The sequence below is a fragment of the Corvus hawaiiensis genome, chromosome 2, assembly GCF_020740725.1.
Source record: "Corvus hawaiiensis isolate bCorHaw1 chromosome 2, bCorHaw1.pri.cur, whole genome shotgun sequence".
In the NCBI taxonomy this organism is placed as follows: Eukaryota; Metazoa; Chordata; class Aves; order Passeriformes; family Corvidae; genus Corvus; species Corvus hawaiiensis.
In genome coordinates, this window is record NC_063214.1 from 18,060,165 (window position 1) to 18,084,130 (window position 23,966).

At 39.2% G+C, this 23,966-nt stretch overlaps 1 protein-coding gene across 1 annotated transcript; it reads right to left on the reverse strand.

The window, feature by feature from the left end:
* Window positions 1-13,430: 13,430 nt before the first annotated feature.
* Window positions 13,431-23,623, reverse strand: MRPL39 (mitochondrial ribosomal protein L39). The gene is made up of 10 exons (XM_048295228.1): window positions 23,549-23,623; window positions 22,065-22,271; window positions 21,698-21,837; window positions 20,962-21,061; window positions 19,595-19,662; window positions 18,274-18,386; window positions 16,673-16,738; window positions 15,324-15,477; window positions 14,268-14,315; window positions 13,431-13,582 (listed from the first exon to the last, which is right to left on the reverse strand). Exons 1-10 carry the CDS (start codon window positions 23,589-23,591, stop codon window positions 13,481-13,483), a joined length of 1,041 nt encoding a protein of 346 aa, XP_048151185.1. The 5' UTR covers window positions 23,592-23,623; the 3' UTR covers window positions 13,431-13,480.
* Window positions 23,624-23,966: the final 343 nt, after the last annotated feature.

The window sequence follows — 23,966 nt, forward strand, 5'->3', positions numbered from 1 at the left end:
ATACAAAGGATGTTTATCCTCTCCCAGGAAATTATGCTGTGCCATACTCAAGTGCAGAACCATGCTGTTAATTGCTGAAAGGTGCAAAATGGAGTTTAGGGAGTGAAACCCAGAAGAGCAGGAAGAGAGCTTGGGACAACCTCAGCAGCACCCCAGACCACAGGAATGCCACCAGACCACCTCACAGCATCTGTGGTCTGGGCATTTGGAGCTGCTTTTCTGTCTGCCTTCAAACAAATGCACATACAGAGCCCTAAACACTCTAATCCTAATTAGCTATAAATGCCTAGTTGACAGTTATCCTGATAAATTATCTGTGCATATTGATCTTAGCAACATTAGGATTTTATATGTTGTTTAACGCAAAATTGTCTATCAATCAATGTATTAAGCGTGTTTTCATGCATTTAAAATAATCCATTACAAACCTGGTCATTTTGTGAGTGGAAAAATGAACAAAATCTTATTGCCTATAGATTTGTAATTGAATTACCATGGATTCTGTGATATTTAATAAGAATTGAACTCCAATTACCATCCTTGCCACAAACAGCAATTTTAATAAGGTCTTTTCTAATCTGCACATTTGTTTTCACAGAAATTATAGGAGCTTAATATCCTCGAGATACCCCTTCATCATCAAATATGTTCAAATTAATTCATGATTTCAAAGTATTAGATAGGAGACCAACAGATATGCACACAGACATACACGGTAATTCCCTACGTCTTATCTCCTTAGGAATATAGGTTTTCAATTTATACTGAAATCAAGCAAATATGCAAGTTAAAAGAAAAAGAATTTGAGGTAAATATTAAGAAATTGTCCTGTAATATGATCAGGTTGGAGACAATCTCAGTGTCTAATCTCACTGAAATGGAACCTCCCTCTTCCTTCCCATAAAATCTGGCCCTAAGTTTTGGCCCTATATCAAGTACCACCTAAGAGAAGATAACTGGGGAAGAGGACCAAGTAGCTCAGGGTTTTTTCTTTTTCCTCAGGAAGTGCCCAAGAGAAATCCAGCCTCATTTCAAGCCACAGGTGCAGGAAGAACATGAAGAACACAGAGAGGTGTCTGCCATAGCCTCCCCACCTATCCAGAGGCATAAGCATTAGAGCTCAGCCCAGCTGACTGCCCTCCTCTCCTCCAGTAGCATGGGTGGCAGCAGTGTCCCCAGAGCAGGGGGCCTTGGAGATAAAATTGTTTATGTTTCCAAGAGCTGCCTTGCCTGAGATGTGTCAGGGAAACATCACTGCTCTGGTCATAACTTCAAACTCGTCTCTATAAACATGGAAGCCAAACCCTATCCCATTGTAATGAGCCGTAAGGGTCTGATGGAACCATGGAAGTGCAGATCTGAGTACAAACACCTGAAACTTATGAGGGCTTCCTGGGGAAAATGAAGACACTTATAATTACACACCTAAGCCAAAGAGAACAACAGTATATTTATGATGGGATTTGACAGAATTTTTTCCGTATATTTCAATGGCTGGCAAACATAACTATTGTATTTCAGCCATCTTAGTGAGTTCTGAATGAAGATATTTCTTAAAACATCATAGAACTTCCAAAGCTCAAGGCAAAAAACATCCTGTATTCACAGTGAAAATGTATTATTTTGAAAAGATACAACCCTCAGTGTCTGAGGAAAATCAGGCAGTAGCAGCCACAATATTCGCTGCTGGAAATTAAAATAAATTGGACTTTTCTGGGAATATATTCAGAACCAAAGGACTGTAGAATATTTTATCTCCTATCCATTTAGACCAACCTGTCTTTCCAGTCATCGGCAATGGTCTTTCAATGGTGTTAAAAAATGCTATATAATTTTAGTAACAGGCTTCCACAACCCACTGATTTGCAGCCTTCCACATGCACCCTAATTTTACTAAAGTATGACCCTGGTTTTAGAGATTTTGCATCTGTTTCAGCTACAGCTGTCCAATGTCTCTGAACATTTCTTGAGGTTTATTTTTTTCTGCCTGGATCTGCCAGGGTTAATTGTAACACAAAAAGTCCGTGCGGGACAGCCCTAGATGTAAAAGTAATACAGATAAAATTAAGAAACACCTCACCACAGTGAACTCCCTCTTCAGTTAGATGTCGAAGATACCAGCATGAACTCCCTCTCTCACGACATACCTGCAACCTATTTAAGCGCACTGGCACCACTAAACAATCATTTGCATTTATTATTAGTAGTAGTAGTACTCAATTAAAAGGCTGATGTCAAAATGTCTGAGGGAAGGAAAGTACATGGTGCATTTTTCAAAAATCCTCTATTTGATTGGAGTTTTCTGTTTTCCTCGGGTTTTCTCTCCTTTTTTTTTCTTCTTTTTTTTTTTTTTAAGCTCTGTTCTAAGAAAAGGAAAGCGGGGGATTTACTAAAGGCAAGGCAAGTCGGTTAGTTATGAGTCACCTTCATGACTTATAAAGGGTCTCAAGTTGTTTGGAGCAGGCTTTCTTCACCTAACTCATGCTGCAGGGATATCAGGAGACCAGCCAGTCCAACACACCTCTGTGGCAACTGCTCCTGCCTCATTTTTCATTTACCTTCTTTCTCTTTCTCTCTCTCTCTTACTCTCTCCCTTTGAAAGAAAAAAAAAAGCCAAGCTGAGTGATCATGGTTAACCTGTGAGATGGAACAAAGGAAGTCTGTGGCCTTCTTGCTGCATTGGTTTTGCTTGCATCTCTGTGTAAAGACACTGCCTCGTAGCAGGTAGGTTTTTTTGTTTGGTTCTTTGCTGGTTTTTTGTTTATTTTTGCATGCGCTCTTTTTCAAAAATGAGAAGATCGTGTGCTAAAGGAAACAGGACCAGGCCAAGGGGGGGCCCCACGGCAGGGCTTAGAGACCTCAAGAGACAGGGAGGCTGAACATCAAACTTCTGCACACATGCAGAAATACTCTAGCAGGCATCCTTATGGAATATGCCTCCAGCTATCCAGACTCACACAGCCTGCAGGGAATGCAGAGGCAGTCCCCTTGCTGTCTTTGAATTCACCTTCAATGGTGACCTCGTTTATCTGGTGGGACAGCAAACACAGGAAAGGTGCCTGCATGCTACTTGTTAGCTCATAGTCTTTTCTTTTTGTTCTGAGGTCAGCAGTTTAGAAGACCATGCAACATAGAATAGAATTTCTACAGCATTTCAATTGACTACTTGGAAGAGTTTCATGATTCATCCACAGTTCTTGTCTTGCCTACAGCTTGCCAGAGGCATTTTGAGGTGTGGAAGTGTAACTGTATAAACCAGTGTGACTTACTTAATTTTGGCCATAGAAGTAGTTTTGGATAATGTGTCAAGTTTTGGTCCTCATTTCATAAATAAGCAGCAGAGAAATGCCTTCTTTAAAATATACCCATTAGACTTGCATCATTTGCTATGGTTTAATTCTTCTTAAAATGAACATGATTCAAATGCCCATATAAGAAGTCAATATAGCTTTCTTGAAATCCATAATCATACCAACAAAACAGGAACTCCATGCTCAGCATTAATACCTGTCTGGTGAAAACTCTAAGGTTTTACTTGATGATAAAAATTTGCTCTGGATTCAAATTTTGGCAGCAAATATCTAAGATCAATAATTTATTCTACTAGCTTTTCAATATGGCAATTTTTCATTTACAAAGCAACAAGCAAAGTAGCTGAAATTTAGTATTAAAAATAGATTATCCAGCTACTTGACCCACAAAGTGGAGGCATGTTTTACTATATAGGAAAGTTTTCAGCAGAGAAAAGCCTCTCCTATCTTTATACGCATCTTTGGAGATCTCCCAGTATCTTAAAGACCTGAATTCAATATTTTTTGAAAAGTTTTTAAAAGAATAGCTTTGCTTTCTGAGAAATTAGATGAGAAGATAAGACTTAAAAACCTCCTGAAAATGTAAATAGGGTATCTGACAATGGACTGTTGGTGTATTGTTTATATGTAACAGCCTTTTGTAGGTGATTAAAAAATTTATAGAATTGTTAACTCTAATTCTCTTTCAGTCAAAATTAGATTTCTGCTATTCAAAGCTAAAAACATCTCTGAAACTGGTACATTTCATTTTGGTCTTATTTTTTACAAAAAAATGGGGTTTTCCATGACTGCAGAAGAATAAAAATTCATAAGACACTCTCACACACTATGAAAGCATCAGTCTTGGGGTCTATCACAGTCTGATTCCTCCAACATGACTGTGAGTTTACATACTCATGTATGAGCACTGCAGATTTCTGGCCTTGGTGAACTGCCTTTTCTCCCACCAGAAAAGGACTTTGCAGAGGGGACAGCACAACCCTAAGCACCATCAGATAAGTCTTTCCAAAAGGCAAGTTCTGAATTCTTTTTGGTGTTAGGAGAACACCTTTTATATTTCTAAACTGGCTACTGAATTTTGCGGAGTTGGAATTACTTTCCTAAGCTGCACATGCTTTTCATTAAAAAAATTATATTGGGAAGTACTACGAAAGCTTGCATGTCTTCTTCCTACCAACCCAAGGACAAAAGGTTGAGTTTTTTTCCAGATTTGTGACAAAGGATCCCCTCTATTTGGGCAATAAGTAAATAAGAATTTGGTCATTGGAACTGGAGGGGAAAAACTAGCTAAGAGTCACACAACAAGACTAATGAGCTAGATGCTTCTAGTCCTTCAGTGGACCACCATAAGTCTCCTCAGAACCTTGAGATACCATACAATGTACAGGTGGGGAAAGGAGCATTTGTCACGGTTTAACTAAGTACTTTGAACTACACTTGTGATGATCCTTTTGAAGGGAATCTGACTTTTTAATTGGACAGCTTCCATGAAGGCAGTAGCAGTGAAAGCAGATATGAAGTCTGAAAATGAAAATAAAACACACTTCTATCTGAGGTCACTGCAACAGATGAAGGGACAGAGAAGCAGATGAGTGGATAGGACATAATGACAAGAGGTCAGCAGATAAGATAGGAAGGATACATGTTTTATTCTGATGATAGGGGAAGCAAGACAGTGCTGGAAAAGGGAAGAAGAAAATCACACCAGGTCTTATGAACTTTTTCTTTATTAACGTTGCAAGGGAAATAACAGGGGATTTTATTTCATATTTAAACCTGAGTAGATGGTCACTGTTTCCACTGATGGCAAGGCCTCAGTTTTAGAGCTGTTTGAGAAGACAGCAGGGAGAAATACAGGTATTTGTTCATGTAAAGGCACCTGGCAGCTGTACAAAAGGCTGTTACAAAGGTTCAGCAAGAGGAAATACGTGTCATTTCTCACCACTTCCTGATAAAGCATGATTTGTATTTTTGCCTTTAGAGCATACAACCCAAACAGTTTGCAGTGTTGGACATGCTATGCAGCTTTTAAATTCAAAACTGAAATGCAAATATAGCAGCCTTGGCAAACCTATTCAATTACATAAATCCAAGATCATGGGAGTAGAAAAGCCCCAAAGGAAATTCTCATCTGTGGTTATGGCCATGTGCTTTTGCCTGGAAGGGCTGGCTCTGGAGTAAAGCTGCAGAGACCTAGTTCTGCCCAAGGTCTCTCACTTCTATCACTGCTCAACAGTATTGCTGGAAGTTGGCACGGGAAAGTACAGCACCCATTCAGCTTCTTTAGAGAAACAATTATTAGATTATTCAAATGATCTGTTTCAAAACCATCCCTTCTCCAAGTCTGAACACAGGCAGACTGAAAAGTACAGTCAACCGCAAAGGGCTGCTGCAAACCACAGATAAAAACATTTGCCTTTTAGCAAGACCCATGAAGGACATGAAATAATTAGTTTGGAAGCATGGTGTAAAGAATAGCCACCCAGAATATATTTAAGAGAGTGCAAATTTACAAACATATTCTACAAATATTCTAGGGGCAGTAGACTTGGATGTGACAGAAGCTTCTGGTATGAAAGCTCTTGTCCTACTACGTAAAGTGATCCTTATCCAAAGCTTAATGAATACAAATTTAGTGTTTCCACAAGAGGAACAGATGTTTTGCATTGACCCCTTCATATATATGTATGCCCACTGGGTGACATCAAGTGAATAAGGATTTAGGGACTTAGAGATATTAAAAGCACAGTAATTGAGTTAGAGAAAAAATTAGGTTAAAAAGAATCTCTGAAGATCATCAAATTCAAATCCCTGCTCAAAGAAAGTTCAATGTAGAATGAATTTAGGTAAGACAATAGCTTTTTATTGACAGGAATTTTTTGTTTGCTTTCTTCCTAGAACAAAAAAAACCCTCATAAAATTAATATCTTAACTTGGATCTTTTATCCTCCTCCGCTGGCCTGTGTTTCTCACCCTACACACACACACCACGAACAGACACACAACATTTTATCACAGGTTTAAAAACTGTTCACTTCACTGCCCACAAATGCAAATCTTACACCACAGCTCTCTGTGCCCAACTTTAGTAGGAGTTTACTCTGATCACTCACCAGAGCTCTGAATCATCACTTTAAACCTGAGGTGTGGAAATTTCTAAACCGCTTTTTTTCTGCCTACCAAAATTTTATATTCACCTTGGAATTTTTGTTTGCCACTCGCATATTGCAGCCATGTACAAGGCTGGTTTCATTTAGAGTGGCATAAAGTGAAAGGTAATTTCCCTAAAATCTCTAAATTAGATCACAGTCTTACTATGACATTTTAACTTCCTCTTAAAACATGTGTTAGTAACAGTAGGGAAGTTATAAAAGTACGTAAGTTTCTTTAAATTTACATATAAAAAAAGATCTCCAAAACTGCCTCTTATATATAATGTCTCGTTTTTCATACGGGCTTTCTTGTTATTTTTTGATTAAACAACAGAAAGGTGGCTGTTGTTTTTTTAAGTTGTTACTGGGAGACCAAAGAGAAAATAAACAAGATTCAACTATTTATCAACTCTGCCCAGGATCTGATACTTTATTTCAGAAGGATGGATAAAGAAAAATATATTTCGGTCAAGACGTACTTACCAGAGAACTAACTGGGCATTGCTTAGGCCTTTTTAAAACTGCTTGGAAAGACTGTCTCAACAATTCAACCCTTATTACTGATGTAAGTAACCGAAAATTGTAAAAATAAATCAGGTATTTTAATATATAATGATGATTCTCTAGCCTTGCTTTTACTGAGTGTATTTTTATTTCATTATGTGATTTCTCTGCAGATTTTTGAAACTGCTGATTTCTAAAACTGTATCTCCTTGTTTGTTTCCAGAAGAGAACTCATAATAGGCTGAAAGAAGTAAAAAAGTGTTCAACTTTGGTCAAAAAAATTCAGCACATTAATTTTATGGTCAAAGCATCAGTTAATGGACTGGTTAATATTATGAAGCACTTAGCAAACAGTTCAACAGAGACAATTATATTCATTAATCTCATTCTAAATTACTGGAACAAGGGTGTAGGAGCCCTGCATATGGATTCTAGACCAGCAATTAAATCTGTCCAACAGGTTTTCACTCTGCTCATTTATACCAGAATCCAAAGGAATATTTGTTGCCTAATCATCAACCTCATATATTGATGAAACTGATTGTGTTTTAGCTCTGTTTCTCACATCCTGTTAAAGAGTCAGCTCTCCTGAGATGCATTTTGTCTTAGTTAAATCAGAAAAAATCAAGCCATTTTTGCTTTTGTTTTTTTGGGGTCTAAAACATTTTGAGGAACTAGGCTTATATTAGAAGTCTTCATTAACTGGTATCTAAAGGGATACAAAATTAGGCAAGACCGTGCTGCAATCTGTATTCTTCCTGCTCACAGCAAGCACAATGCGCTCACTGCTCGATGTACTCTGGTTCTCTCTCTCTAACTAAAACAATTGCAAGTTTGACTGGGTTTAAATGTACAGCAGACAGTTCCTGTGTATTTAACTGTAATAATTCGCTCTCTGATGTCTCTCCATCCTCTGCCATAATATTTTAATATGTATTTCTTTTTTCTTTTTTTTTAAATTTTTTTATTTAGGTATATCAAGGGGAAAACCCAGTGCTTTGAGTTCTTTATGTCTCATACTCCAGTCACTGGAGTTCTTCTGTTGGCTGTATGTTGTTAATGCTAATCGTGATAGGGGTTTTTACCTATGACTGACTCCTACATGTTAGCATTAACACTGTACCATGCCTCTTACCAGAATTCACATGGAACAAACTGTTGCTGTGGGAGGAGAACAGAAATCATGAATCAGTCAGTGCTATGCTGGGAAAAACCTGCTCTACATGTAAAAAGACAACTTGTTCTGCATACAGGCATGCTTGCCAGAATGCTTGCTAGGTATGGAGTTTGGAAAAGCAGCGGAAAAAAAGCAGCTTTGTGTACTAGCAAGTCCTTACTAGGATGTCGAGTGTGTAACATTTTGAACGCAACAACCTGGGTTTTACTTTGTTTTATCACTTTTTAGCTCTTTTGGCTTTACTTCCTACACAAATACTTCATTATTTCATTTTTATTTAGGAAAAAAAAAGATGAATTAAACTTTTGGCATGTACAACTGTGGATTCTATTAATTTCTACAGAATTTTATTATACGTAAGAGAAAAACTGACAGAAAATGTTTCTTTGAGATTCCATTGTCAGTTCTTTAGGAGGAATTGGGCAATGGGTCATTAGGAGAAAATGAAATTATCTTTAGGATTATCAGTGCATTTCAAACTTTTAGAAGTCTTAGAAAATTGTAGAGAAACAGGAAAATATTGTCATATTTATTTTGTGGAAGGTCAAAAAAGTTCCTGAATATTCAGTCACAAAACCTACTGTGTTTTACTTACTGAGTGACAGAGCCAATCTTTAAAACTCTCTTATCCTCTACTTAAATCAACTTAAAGAATAGTTTAGCTATGAAACATTAATTTGACAGGAGAACAAAAGGGAAAACTAAAAAACTCAAAGTACTCGCTATTAAGTAAGAAATAAAGTTAATGTTTGTGCTGTGTCTATATGAACACCTCTTTCTGTTATCAGTGTTCTGCCTGTGAATCCCCAGCACAAGGAATGATCACAGAGCACCCAAGACCACAGACATTTAAAATCAACTGTCTCATAAAAAAGTGTCCCATACAAGGAGTCTCACTGAATGTGATTTTTACACTCAGACAGAACTGCTGCAGGGCATAAATGTTTTCCAAATCAGGCTCTAAGTTAAGAGGCTCCCCCAGGATGCATACAGCTGGGGGGCCATAACCACTAAAAAGGAAAAGCCTCTTTTATCCCCTCCAAAGTCAGAGCCATACATCTGAGAGGGAATTCTCAAAGTGGTGCAGCAGTAAAGAAAAGCATACTCCTATTAACTTTCCAGGGAAAACAGCTTTAAAAGAGGGAAGAAAATTGTGGCAAAAGAGAGGAGAGCCAAGATAAAATCTCATTTCTTGGGTGAAACTGAAGCTCACATTGATTTCCCTGTCCATTTGAGGCCATGTTCAGCAGTATCGGTTTGCTGAAGCAAAGATGATCCTAGAGCCTCTATCCTGCATAGACACACGTCAATAGTAGGTGTCTTAAGGAAGAAAACAGATCTTTCCACTCACTATCCTGATTCATAGTCATGCCATAAAAATCAAATATTTGTTCCCTCACATTTTGTCTCTTTAAAATGTGAGTAATTTGCAAACTTAAGAAATAGATAGCAAATATAAATATGGTCCAATATTAGACCAATTATATGTATTCTTTCTGCATAGCTGATTCCCCAGAAAAGCAGATATACTTTGGTTGTGGATATTATATTAGCAGATACTAAAATAATAGGTTTTCTTTTCACTCTGAAAAAATGTTAATGCTGTCCGTGACTGGGATTAAGTCTCATGAAAAACCACAGCATGATAGCATTACCATTTTCAGACGCTTGGTGTTCTTCAAGAAATACCCACTGCCAACTCTTTCCATCAAATAAATGTCTTTATGCTGCCACATTCCTGTGTCTGCAGAAACTAACAAAATAAATGTAGCAAGTTCACTGGCTTCAAATATAACAAAGTATTGCACTGAGTGCAATAGTGCTAGGTAAGTTACCAAAAAGCAGTAAAGAGATTACTCCTTACCAGAAGTTAAAATAGAAAGGGAAATTTGTTCTGGCTGCTGTTATGAAAGGACTTGATGTCTACTGAAGATAGAGTATTTTCATCACGTGCATGTGTTCAATTTCCCAGGGAAGTGCTTTACTGCCTTGGTAAGAAAAAAGTAACTCTTTCTTGGCATTTAATTCTTTCTGTTATGAAATTAGTCATACTATATCCTAATTGCCTTTTCTATCTCCAAAATCCATGATAACCTGAAATACAGAATATTTCTTTGGAAAAAATTTCTCACTTGGTCTTATGTGTCAGCTGGAACTGTTCAACCTTCCTACTGCCACCTGTTAGGATCAAGACACTATGTAGCTTTAACCTTAAATACAAGGTTTCCCTTTTTTGGATAATACCAGTAAACAAAAGGGAAGAATCAAAAGTTTCAACTCTTTAAAACAAGACGCAGAAGGAGAAACAATTTGAGTGTGAGAAGCTGTGAAGCTACTACTGAGATGTGCAAGAAGGAAGAAGGCTTCAGTTCCTGCATTTTCCACTCTCATCATAAAATCCTGGAATGGGTTGGGTTCAGACGGACCTTAAAGATCATCTTGTTCCAATCCCCCTGCCGCAGGCAGGGTCACCTTCCACTAGACCAGGTTGTACCAAGCTCCATCCAATCTGACCTCAAACATTTCCAAGGCTGAGGTACTCACAAGTTCTCTGAACAATGTGTTCCAGTGTCTCACCACTTTCACCATAAAAAGATTTTTATTCCTTATCAGAATCTGGCCAGTATCATCTTCGGTCCAGGTACATCAGCGTAAGTGACCCCGCCCTCCTCTTCCTACTCTTTGCAGCATTGTGTCCTCCTAGATTCTTCCTTACCTTTAGCTGGTTCTGCAGTTCTTTTCCTGAGTAAAAATTGCCTCTTTACGCCCAGATATTTAATAAAAAGAAATAGCCAAGAAGAGGAATTGGCTAAATTCTGCAGTGTCTTTTGATCATCTATCCACCCCTAATCCCTGCAGTTTCCTGTAGTGTTCAGTATAGAAAATAACAGAATCTACTTCCTTGTCTCTTTTTGAACTGATCAGTGATGGTGTCTTCTGACTATTTCCAATGGAGAAGACTGGGCCAGGGCCCAGAGTAGGCAGGACAGTGCACAAACATCCAGAATCCACATTCAGCCAGAGCTTTTCCATAGCCATTTTGTTATTTTATATAACTCCATAGCTTTAAGTTATACAGTGATAGTTGCAGGTGTGTGTCAGAGCACAGCCCCAAACAGCCAGCCAGTTCAGCTGCAGTTCAGCTGAAGTTCAGAAAACCTAAGCCAAAAAGAGAAAGGAAACATTACTCTAACCCAGCTGCTAAAACAGCCCTCTCAGCAGACAATTTCAGCATTTTATGCACCAACAGTCAATGGTAAAATAGACAAATGGCCCTGAGCTCAGGGTCATATTTCCCTGCTGCTCTGTGGCTGCCATGGGCACTGAGCACTGCTTCCACTTGTTCTCATGCTCATCCAAGAAATGTTCAGGACTTTTCTAGCAGTGCCATCACTTAATACAGATCAGGCAGGGAGTACTCAAAATACCGTATGAGCCATCTCCCAAAAAAACATGTTCTCCCCTGCACATGTGGCTCTGAATCCCATTTTGGCAGAACAGACTTGAATCTACATTCCTGTTTCAAAATGTGCCGTGGTGAGAAAGAAATGAACACTATTGCCCAGTTCTCTTAATTGTTACTGTTCTCTGTGAGAATCCTGGTGCTTTCCCAAGGCATCCTCCAGCTACATCTCTCCCTAAGGAAAACCTGCCTTCTGGATCCCTTGGAAGTCAAGGTGTGAAATAGTACCAAGTTCTGCAAAAGTTTGAGCTTCCACCTTTTTATGCACAGACCTCTAGGGAAGGGTCTAATACAGACCTCAACAGCATTTTTGGTATTGTAGTCACGCGCACTTGCAAAAGTCCCTTTTGTGGGGATTCACCTGTGGGGTGACTTCTCTGCTCCTCCAACGAAAAAACTCAAACCCCAAACATAAACAAACAAAAAAACCCCTCCCACCACTCCCCACAAAAAAGAACATACCAGAAAAGCTCTGAAATTCCAGCTAGAGTTAAAAAAGGTATATTCCTAAGGGATAGCAGCACTCTCACATTTCTCTACAGCTGGTGGAATCTAAGAGGAATTCTGAACTGGATACCCAAAATAGCAAGTAGACATCAGGGGACTCTGTGGGTTGTAATAGAACAAGCTTAAGATCCAAAACAGACCACCTGGATTGGATCTCAAAATTCAGATGGCAAAATTTCACCAGTCTTGGGTTAATCAGAGATGGCAAGTATGGCATTAAACAATAAACAAAAACCAACCAACCAACCAAAACTGAAAAAAAAACCAAACCCACAACCCAGAAACCAACACAAACAGCAAATTTTTGTGTTTCTCAAGACAAGAATGCCTGCTTCTTCAACAGCAACAGAAGAAGAGGTTCAAAGCTAAAGTACACTCTGGCAAGTTTGGTTTAATGAAAATATATAGAATGTCTAAAACCGTATGTGTACTTTGAAGATAAACTTTAAATCACAATTTTATTTCAAAAAAACAAGCATCTGATACCATTATAAAAAGTCCTCCGCATCATTAATCAAGAGGAGAAAAAACCGTCAGTTTTCCTAGTATCCTGAGAAAGCATGGGTTATACCTAATTGTATTTTATTGAATACTACCCTGCTCTCACAAAACTGTGGTGTCAACTGATTAGAAACCATGTGATGCAGTTAATGGTAAAAATAATAATTGGCATAAAATTCAGAGAAAATATGTGCACTTCAAAAAGTAATAAAAATCTCCTCTGGTATAGTAAGAACAAGTCTAATGAGTTAGAAATGAAAATACAAAATGTCAGAAAACACCATCTAACAAAATTCCCTTGTGAAATTTAATTGAAGTCATCATATTTAAATATAAAAGAAAGAAAATGCATAATAAATCTTACTACACTGGGGATGCAAGTAATGAACTACATTCTTGGTATTATTCTGGAAAATGATCTTTAACTGCACTTGTGCAGCAGAAAGAAATCATTAAACTCCAAGAACTTTCTGGCTTTTACATTCTGCTATTTTTGTATTGGTAAAACAATGACAATTACACCTTTACATAACCTCTAAGGGTATCTTTTTAAGATACTACTCGTCTCAGTTGTCGTTTCAGTTGCAGTAGGCAACAACATATGGATGGACACATGCAATTACTGTTGTCAAGATAAGGACAGGGGCAACTTGCAAGTTATTGCAGATAAAACATGCCCTTCCCTCTCCCTGCCCTTTTTTTCTTTAAGGAAACCTTTTAAGTGGACTGAAACATCTCATGTATACCTGTGTCTATACTTATCTATGATTTAGGTCACAGAATTCAAATTAATTTTTGTATGAGGCACAAACAAGTCATGTAAAAATATACATTTTATTATGTACATTTAGAGGTTCAACTTAATTTAAATTGATACAGTTTTTCCTTCTTCAGTTCCATCTTTTTCTTCAGTTCCATCTTTTGCCTCAAGACGTTCTGCTGCTTCCAAATATTCTTCTTCAGTGACCTGCAGAAAGATATCAATTTTGTTAGATTTTTAAAAATTATTTCACTCTCCTTGATCCTGAAAATCCTCCCCTCATACTGTCACTGTGATAGGAAAGGACAACGTACACAGACTATCATCTCCTCCAAAATTAAACAACCTGAATACAAGAATATTCAAACTAAGTTCAGGGAAGATGTCATGGGGCAGGCTCAGAACACATCCTTGGCTAACAAGTTTTGGAAGACATAAAGTACTTTTTTTTTCTGTCTCTTGCCAAATAAGTAAGTAAAATTTTTGATCTGAAGGCTCTAAAACAGCCACTGTTTAATTTTTACAAAGACTTCCTATGTTTAAACATGTACTGGTAGTGGTTATTTGGTTATATGTGGCTTATAATATTTTGTAACATTTATTAATAATAATTTTATAAGTTCCATTTACCTTAAAATATTTTTAATTGTACAAATCATATCGATCAAATAGTATATGGGGTTTTTTTAAATGGCACGATGCATTTTAATAACAAACCTCAGAAAGAGTGCTACCATGTCCTCTACTAAACAAGCAGTTAGATTTCTGATTTCTGTTCACCTGTGAATATTTCCATTCCTAAAGATAAGTTCTTGAGTATACTACCTACCCCTAATCATTCAAATTGTCCTCCTTTGTATTTGGTAACCTGTATTTCATTAGGGAGACTTACCAGCCTCTTTGATCTTTCCAGCAGTTTGTGCCACACAGTGTGGTGAGCCTGTGTGAAATGTCATTAAAGGATGTTAGCAGAGGTAAAAAATAATCATAGAATAGATTCTGACAAATGTCTAGAAATGATGGCACAAAACAATAATAATGCCCAGTTCAAATGCCACAACTTCCAATTTTGGTGTCCAATTGCCCATATTCACGTGGGGGACTTGAATAAATGTCTACCCATTACATGCCCCACCCCCAGAAGTGTTCACAGCCAGGTTGGATGGAGCTCTGAGCAACCTGGTCCAGTGGAAGGTGTCCCTGCCCATGGAAGGGGAATTGGAACTGGATGAACTTTAAGGTCCCTTCTAACCCAAACCATTCTATGGTTCTATGATTCATCCACTGTGTGGAATCCTTGAGGGGTTAATTGACAAAAATGGGAATTATGCTTAGGAAGGGAACACAGAGATGAGCTGAGGAACCCTTGAAAACTTCCCCAACTAAGACAGTAGTACCTGTGCTAGACCATAAGGTCAAAATCATGTAAGTCAACAGGAACAGGAAAAAAGACTCCTGCCCCCACCTTCCATTCAGCAAAGCCTTTGTTTAAGACTCATTAGAGATAGGATTTTTTTTTGTTGTTGCTGCATTTTACTTTGGTGTAATGAAATTCTTTGAATGGTGTATTTATCATGAGTATAAATACAAAGTTCTGCTCTTTTAAGCAGTCAGTAGCCTTGATGCCAGAAGACTGGCATGCACAACTTAGGCAAGCAGAATGAAATATCCACACAGAAATTACATAGCCGAAACAACACTTTCCATACTGAAAAATAACATCATGGGCCCTCTGATGAAAACCTTTCTAGTTCTGACTGCATATCCACAACAGTTTCAGGAAAATGAACCCCAAATATCCAACACAGTCATCATCGGGGCCCTCCCTTTCTACTGCTCCCAATTCTGAATTCCGTTTAGCTACCAACACAGCAGCTAACAAAGATGGGAACATAGGCAAAATGTTCTAAATTAAGGAAGGAAAACGTGTGAAAAATGGATTACTGACCTTCAAATGGACTGGCAAGGACACACCCTGGAATCTCCTCATCAATTCAGACTGGTCAGTCTGAAGATTATGGGCTGCCGTTATCTCATACTGGAAACAGAAACTTGTCCTTGGAATATGAGGACCTTCACTAACATCTACAAAGTCACCAAACCTGGGGGGATGAAAAAAAACCCCAGCCTAGATGTCAAATATATTTGAAGTGAAGTACAATGAGATTAGGTTTTATTTTTGATTAGCAAATTCCAATCAACAGAAAGAAAATCCACACAAATCGCTAACCAAATCTAAACAAATCCCCAGCTCAGCATTTTTAAGTTTCCTAAACCAAAAGTATAGGTCACACAATTTCCTTAAATGAACTTAGGAAACTTAAACTTCAAGTCTAGGAAAGGATCTTAGGTTTAAAAAGTCCTTGATGCCATGTTGGCTCTAAAACTGGGATAACTGTCATTCACCAGCAAAAGATTTGTCTCCAAGACCACCTACTTTCCACAGTACAGTGTTTACAACCTGCACAGTTATTTCCCTTTCAGTTCTTGGAAAACTGCAAATCAATTAAGAAAAGAGAGACAGCAAAGAAATACTCAGAACAAACCTCTCCCAGAAATCAATAGGTAAGCCCATTTTCCCCTTTACTGAGCAAACCAGAGTGGAAAGAAGGAAAGAATGACACAACATTGTTCTAAAATTTCAAGAACCATCACTGCAAAGACATCTGTTCCTTTAGACAGATGTGGACAAATGAGGAACTCTTTAGACATCTAGAAAACTGAATATCCTACAACAGCCTAAGATAGAGAGAAATTCCTTTAATTGCATGAGATACAACACAAACTCCTGCCTCCAGACTAAGAACTCTGTGTCTTATACTGTATCCCAACAAGCTGTTCTATTCCCATCTCCGCCACTACAAAGCAGTAACTTGCAAGTTAGGAAAAACTTGACAACTTTGAAAAAGAAAAATCCATTATACAATGCTAACACTTGTTTTCAAACAAGTATTTGGTTTGTATTTTATTTAACCTGTCAAGCTGTAGAGATTTATTTAGTTTTCATGTAAAAGCACTGAAAGCAGTAAGACTTCTCTGGCATTTACCACCCTTAACATAAAAAGAAACAGAAATGTAGTATTACAAAGTATCACAAAATAACAGTTGTATTAAAAACAACAAGCAAGCAAACCACCCCAAGCATCTTAAGACAGACCGCAGACAGTAACGAATACAAGTGATCTTTAAATTTAAAGCCATCACAAGTAACTTGCTCTTCTCACTTGCAGAGAGTACTTGCAATATAGTCAAATATTTCAGTGAATCATTACAGAATAGGAGTTCAGTTTTGCTTACCTATGTAACATCACAATTCCTTCCATATTCTGAGAAGCTTTTCTTTCTATCATCTCCATTTTGTATCTGGACAAGAAAAAAAATTATTTCAAAAATCCTCACCTTTAACACCTAGTACTTATAAGAACAGTTCAGAAATTAATTTAATTCATTTAAAATTCCTAAAAATCATGCTTGTGTTTATGTGAGCTTTGAGACTGGTTTAAATTCCTAGTGATAACACATATTGACATGCTTCATTAACAGAGATGTTAGTCAACATTTTTCATGAAAAAATTATGGAGATTATACTGAGCACTACTGAAAGACACTTTAAAAATAATGCAATCATCAGGCACAGTCAACATGGGATCCTGAGACATGATGTTTGGGAATGGTTCAATGTTGTGCGGGAGGTGGTTCAGACCAGACACTAGGAAGCTTTTCCTTAGGAGATGGTACTCAAACACTGAACAGGCTTCTTGGAGAGGTGGTCGATGCCCCAAGCCTGTCACTGATTAAGAGGCATCTGGGCAATGCTGTAACTTGCTGTAACTTGTCAAACCCACATCGGTCAGGCAGCTGAACTAGGCAGTTGTTGTAGGTCCCTTCCTATTGAAATATCGATTCCAGTCTATTATAGGAGGGCCATGCTCCCACAGCAGAGTTTTATTCAGAAAGATACAATGAACCTACTACTACAAACGAGAGTTTTTCAAGTCACCTGTAAGACTAGAAGACACCATCTGACCACCTAAACTGATTTTATGCAATGTGTACTCCTCAACAGCTGGTCACCTACAATACAGCAAAGCGTTCTCTGTGCTTTCTCTACACAATATCTAAAGGTACCATCAAAAGTGAGCTCCCACCTGCTGTCTGTGCAGCCAACAAAGCGGAGGTGATGATCCATAAGTCACATTAAAATCACCTCAACATTAAGCTAAAAAACTTGCTATTTTGCAACTTGAGCTTCATCGTAGTTTAATTTTGGTTTACAAAATGATAAATTATTTATCATTTTCCTCCTGCATCTCTCCACCTGCCAAAAAGCTGTGGACCAGAAATTTTTTTTTCCCAAAACAGAGCTGAGGTATTTTTTTCAGCGAAGAAGACAGGAGGTTTTGAACAAACTTTTTTTATAGCACAGACCAAAGTATTTTACCCATTTTCCCCCTGCAGAGTTCAAAACCTGCATTTCATCAAATCTTCATTTGAAGACATCAGGACATGAAAAATGTACATTTCTTTAAATATGGAATCCTTTCAGCAAAGGCTGAAACTAACTACCAAGCCAAGGCTAACCACCAGAGTTTCAATTTAATAGTAGTGGAATCTTGAAGCTCACTAGTGAGCAAAAGAAGTCTTAGTCTTTCAGTTTGTCACAAAACTACATCCAATAAAGGTGCCTGGTGTTGGCCACTGGGGAGAATAACAAGAACTAAGTAAGTTGGTGTGAGCAAGTTGGTGGAAAGAGAATGGAGGCAGGCTCATTCAGAGCAGTGGGAAAAGTACCTTCTTACTTCACCTGTCACATCTTATTTTAGATTTATAAAACCAAACAGAGATTTGACTTGATTTCTAATTACCTCTTTGAAAGAAAGGAAAATTCAGACACTCACATGTTATGCTGAAACATTTCACGTGCTACTTTTGCTTCAACATGCAGTGTTTCAAAGGGCACGTCTTGATGGATCAGCTTTTTGGCATCCCTTGTAAGAGAACAGAAGTTGTCCTAAAAAAAAGGACATAAAAACTGTAACCACCTTTTCACAACTGTAGTGAACAGATAAAGAACAGCAAATACTAAACATTAGTCAAAACAACAAAGATCATCTACTATAAACCCTAAATACAGCAATTTTACTGTAGGACTGTCTTGCTATTGTCATAAGAGTGCCACAGATCATCACTGTTTTAATGGACAGATTCCATGTCCAGTCAAGTCAATAGGCAATTTTCCATCGAAAACAATATATATTAATTAAACTGACCAGGTTTTCCCTACATGGTACTACACACACAGCCTTGCTACTGTTAAATACTCATCTATAGATCTTGTCTCCCACAGTGGTGTCCTCACTTACAAATAAGCTCTACTGTGATAGATGAAAGTGTAAAAAGGGTACTGAATATTTAATAAATAAGAATTGGTCCCCTTGGACCAGAATCTGAAGTTCTGCATAACTCAGATTTACTAGTAAATAAGCAATTGTTATGAGGTGAAATTACATTTATTATGTCATGTAGAAAATATTTCTAAATAAATTACTTCAGCTACAAGATCACATTGAAGAAAAATTCTGGTTCTTGGGCACAAGAACAAGAATGGGCACCAGATGGGTAAAACATTTGTGATCACAAACAGTTCTGAGATTCAGAGAATTCATATTATTAGATTAACTGCAGAGCATGAAATATAAGCAAGCTATTAAGGAGAGATGCAGCTGAATGTGCTTACAGGTTTTATTCAACAACAAACTGATTCTGCTGTAAACCACCAAAAAATATGCGCCTTATACACACTTTCATTTTCAGAGGCTCTACTCTCACAAAGATTGTGGCTGCATCTATATTACCAAACAAGAGCAGTTGAGGAGGAACAGATCTGTACAGTAACAAAGATGGCACTGAGGTCCCAACAGCCTCATCAACTGTTTCTGAAATTGTACTCCAGATTAGAATTTTCTGTAGCCCCACAAACCTAAAGCCTGCAAGCATGTGGAAGAAGCTCAAGGTTTAGTTTCATCTGAAAGGAACTCTGAGGGCACCCTGCCATAGAACCAGTGTGTGGTAAATTGAGATCAGCTCCCAAAGAGTACTCCTGATGTGTAGTAACTAAAAGGGAAAAAAGCTCTGTCCCTTCTCCTCTATTAAAAAAGAACAACTGGACAAGGACACAAGCTATACAAGTTTTTGGGCTTACGACTGAAAAGTGCTTACCTTTGCTGGTTTCCAGTCATTCAGTTTATTGTCCAAAACTACATCATAACAGAAAGCTCCAGAGATCACTGTAATTCCAATCCAAAGAAAAAATACTCATGTTTGTAACAAAGTATGTATTTCACAGTCACATTATATTCTTACACCAAAATGAATGAGAAGAAAAACAGAATTATCTTTAGAAATTCATCATAAAACAAAAGTTTTCAACTCTGATTATACTATAAAATGGCAGATTGAACTTGGGTTGTTTTAATTTCCTTTCACTTCACTGAATGAAAAAATAGTTTGAAAGGAGTTTGAATGCAATGTCAGTATAATAGAATCCCAGAAAAGAGAGGAAAAGATACACTGCTTCACAAAACTGCATCTAACACTGCTGGAAAAAACCAAAACCACTCACTTTAAAAATATTTCACAGTTTTTCCATTGTATGCTTCATGCAATAAATGCGAACTATTAAATATAAAGAGGAATTTATTCCATAGAGAAATAAGACAATATTAGAGCTGAAGTAAAATGTTTATCCATGACACAAGCATGGCACCAACTTCTGGTAAAAGCAACACAAATTTCTCTGATAGTTTTTAGAACACTCTTTTGTGTATATTCAGCTATGGCTATTTAGAAATCAAATCTATGAGAACCCAGTAAGCTCACACTATTTCTATACATACAGTATAATGATATAGCTGAGTACATCCAAGATTATTCCGAATTCTGGTAGAACTGAAATATTTACCTGTATTTATCAATCATAACAAATGCTGAAATTGCTAAAAAGAGAAGCAGATACAGCACTCCATGTGACCAGCAACCAAGCTTCTCATATATTAAAGGCATAAATATGCAGGCTTTGTTATTGAAACGACCTCCTCTCTTGTGCATTTTCTCACTTTTCTAAATCTTAAATCAGATCACAGATGAGCACAAGTCGTTACTAAGCTTGTTTGTACCTCAATAATCTTCCAATTTGGTGTAGACATTGTAATTTTTAGTAACTCAAGTGCTGGACAAGTCTATGCAGTTATTAGAACAAATTCCACAGAAACATGTCACATCACATCTAGAAACCTTGCTCATGACACTTCACAATACAGAAGTTTAGTTACTAATTTCAGCTATGAAATCCTAAGTGGTCTGAAACCCAGTGGCCACATGGACCAGTTTTCTGAACATTGATAACAAAATTGGTTTTAGCATGGTTATTATAAATTAAAGGCAACTATAATAATGTGTAATACACGTATCAATGCTAAGTACTATCAATCATTGGAAAAGGAGCCTCTGATTTTTTTCTAAGTTTGGTTACTAAACACTCACTTAAGAAGCAGCAAAAGACAATCAATACAAAACACTTTTATCACCTGGCACTTCTGGAGCTTTAACTAGGTTGACTGAGTATTCATCCTTGAACGCTCGCTTTAGCACACATGCCATGATCATGGCACAGGAACGCCAATACGCCTGCGAACAAAATTTCAGAACATGGATTTATTGCCTAGAAGCTGATTATTCCAAAAAAAACCCCCCAGAACTCAACTGGATGATGCAGAAACCTAGCTGCCAATCCAAGCATTCCACCTCTGGAAGTGTTCAAGGACAGGCTGGACAGGGCTATGAGCAACCTGGTCTAGTGGAAGGTGTCCCTGCCCATGGCAGGGGGTGGAACTGGATGAGCTTTTAATGTCCCTTCCAACCCAAGCTTTTCCATGATGCTATGATTACTGTCTTTAGTATTTAAACTTCTATCCAGAGATGATTCTCCAAACAGAATCAAATTTAAAAAATCAAAACTGCACTTAGAATGCAAGCCAGATGTAACCCTGGAGATATTTACATCTTAAATCATAGAATAATACAACAATTGAAAGGAATGCCAACAATTCACCTAGCCCACATGCTGGTCCAGCTAATGATAGCCATGATGCACCATTAAAAAGACATTAAAAATGTCTGAACTTTAATGACAACAAAGAAAGCAAGAAAGGCATGGAACTGAAAGGTGCACATAGATTCAAGTGGTCATAATCAGGGCCACCTGCAATGAGGCAAGGTACAGAGAACCAGGGTCACCTACAATGGAATAAGATAATAACTTACCTTGTTTACTTCCTCTGGATCTTCATCTTTGAAGGTAAGGAACTGAATTTCACATGATTTGGTCAAGGGTCTGTACATGTCCCAGATTTCGCCATCCACAACAGCCAGAACAGATTTCTTGCAGTGCCATTCACTTAAATCTAAAGAAAGTAAAAAAAACCCTGAAGTATTAGACAGTTATTAACCACATTTCTCAGGATCTGCAGTTCATACTGCTGCATACGTAACAACAAACTGCAAGTTTCATATTTATAAATGAATTGGAAAGATGAACTGTGAAAAAAGCCTCCAAAAATTAACTGTTTCTACTTCAATTGGCAGCACAACATTCACCATGAGGGGCTAGTTCAGGAGTCCATCCACTTACGCATGGCACAGTTGTATGGCGTAGAGAGAGCCTTGTTCATGACAAACACACTACCAGGGTGCGACTTCCCAGTGTATTTCACTTTGATTTTCTCAATCCGTGGGTGAAGAGACAATTGTCTCTCTTTCTCTTTGGTGAAGAGCTCGTTACGCATCCGAACCACCTCCTCACGTGTCAGCTGAGAGAAAGCTGGTGTGGAGATGTACCCTGGTGATAGGAGAGATACCAAGTAAGCAATATTCCTAGAGTAAGCAATCCTGGGGTGCGTCCAGCAGAGCATCCCTCTTATGAGGAAAGGCTGAGGGAGCTGGGCCTGTTCAGCCTTGAGAGATGACTGAGAGGGGAATTCATCCATATCTCTCAGTGTCTGAAGGGAGGGGTCAGAGCATGGACCAGGCTCTGCTCGGTGGTGCCCATGGGGCATGGGGCAATGGGCAGAAACAGATGGGCAGGAAGTTCTACGTGAACACGAGGAAGAACTTCTTTACTGTGCAGTGACCGAGCACTGGAACAGATTGCCCAGAGAGGGTGTGGAGTCTCTCTCACTGGAGATGTTTCAGAACCATCTGGATACAATCCTGTCCCATGTGCTCTGGGAAGATCCTACTTGAGCAGAGAGGTTGGACCAGATGACCCACTGTGGTCCCTTCCAACCTCAACCATTCTGTGATGCGTTCTGAGTTTTCAAAACCTCTCTATAAGGTGTTGGTTTCTACAACACTGCTGATCACCCACCTGTCTGTCTCAAGATATACAAGGTAGCACTTATGCAGCTCCAGCAAGTGACCATGCTGGGCCCCTCCATTGCCTGCACGAAGTGACAACAGGATACTCTGAGGCAACAAAAGAGGTCAAAAAGATTATGAGGGGTCTCGGGCATCTCTCTTATGAGGAGAGACCGCGGGAGCTGGGCCTGTTTAGTTTGCAGAAGACTGCGAGGGGATCTCATTAATGTATATAAATATCTCAAAGGCGGGTGCCAAGGGGTTGGTGCCAGACTCCTTTCAGTGGTGAACAGCAACAGAAGGAGAAACAATGACCATAAACTAAAACACAAGAAGTTTCACTTCAACATGACGAAGAACTTCTTTCCGTGGAGAGGGGCACTGCACTGGAATAAGCTGCCCTGGGAGAGTGTGGAGTCTCTCTCCCGGGAGACATTCCAAATCCACCAGGACCTGAACACCGTTCCTGTGTCACCTGCTGGTAGTGACCCTGCCCCGGCAGGGGGTTGGACTGGATGATCTCCAGAAGTCCCTTCCAACCCCAGCTACTCTGTGGTTCTATGCAAAGGTTAATGTCGCTCCCTGACTGCAGAGGCCCTTCCCTCAGACAGGCCAACTCCCCTGCGGCCTAATAACGGCACCTCAGCCCCTGAAGGCACCGCCGCAGTACGAGCCGGAGCTCGGCCCGGTCCCACACTCATGGCTCCCGCCGGCTCCCTCCCGCACTCACGGCTCCCGCCGGCTCCCTCCCGCACTCACGGCTTCCGGCCCGCAGCTCGCGAGCGGCCCACGGCCCCGCCATGTTCACACCGCCAGGGTGCCACCTCCCCAGCTCCGCCGGAAACGCCGGCAAGGGCCGCGCGGTTCCGCCGCCGCTCTGCGCGCCGCCGCCGGGCGGCAGGAGCCGCCCGGGCCTCGGCTGTCACCGCTCCCTTCAGCAGCCCCGGCACAACTCAGAGCCACAGAATGTATTCTGCGTTGGAAGAGACCCACAACGATCATCGGGAGATCTCATCCTGGTGGGTGAGAGGCTGGACATGCCCCGGCCGTGTGTACTAGGAGCCCAGAAAACCCCCGTGTGCTGGGCTGCATCCAAAGCCCCGTGGGCAGCAGGGCAGGGAGGGGATTCTGCCCCTCTGCCCCGCTCTGCTGAGACCCCACCTGCAGTGCTGCATCC

Excerpts from the sequence above, each read along its gene's own strand:
- MRPL39 (XM_048295228.1), bottom strand. The coding sequence starts at position 23,591 with ATGGCGGGGCCGTGGGCCGCTCGCGAGCTGCGGGCCGGAAGCC. Across the intron at positions 18,387-19,594 it reads ATGACTGGAAACCAGCAAAG|GACAACTTCTGTTCTCTTAC; the intron begins GTAAGCACTTTT and ends CCTTTTTTTTAG. Across the intron at positions 14,316-15,323 it reads CCTTGCCAGTCCATTTGAAG|GCTCACCACACTGTGTGGCA; the intron begins GTCAGTAATCCA and ends CATTTCACACAG.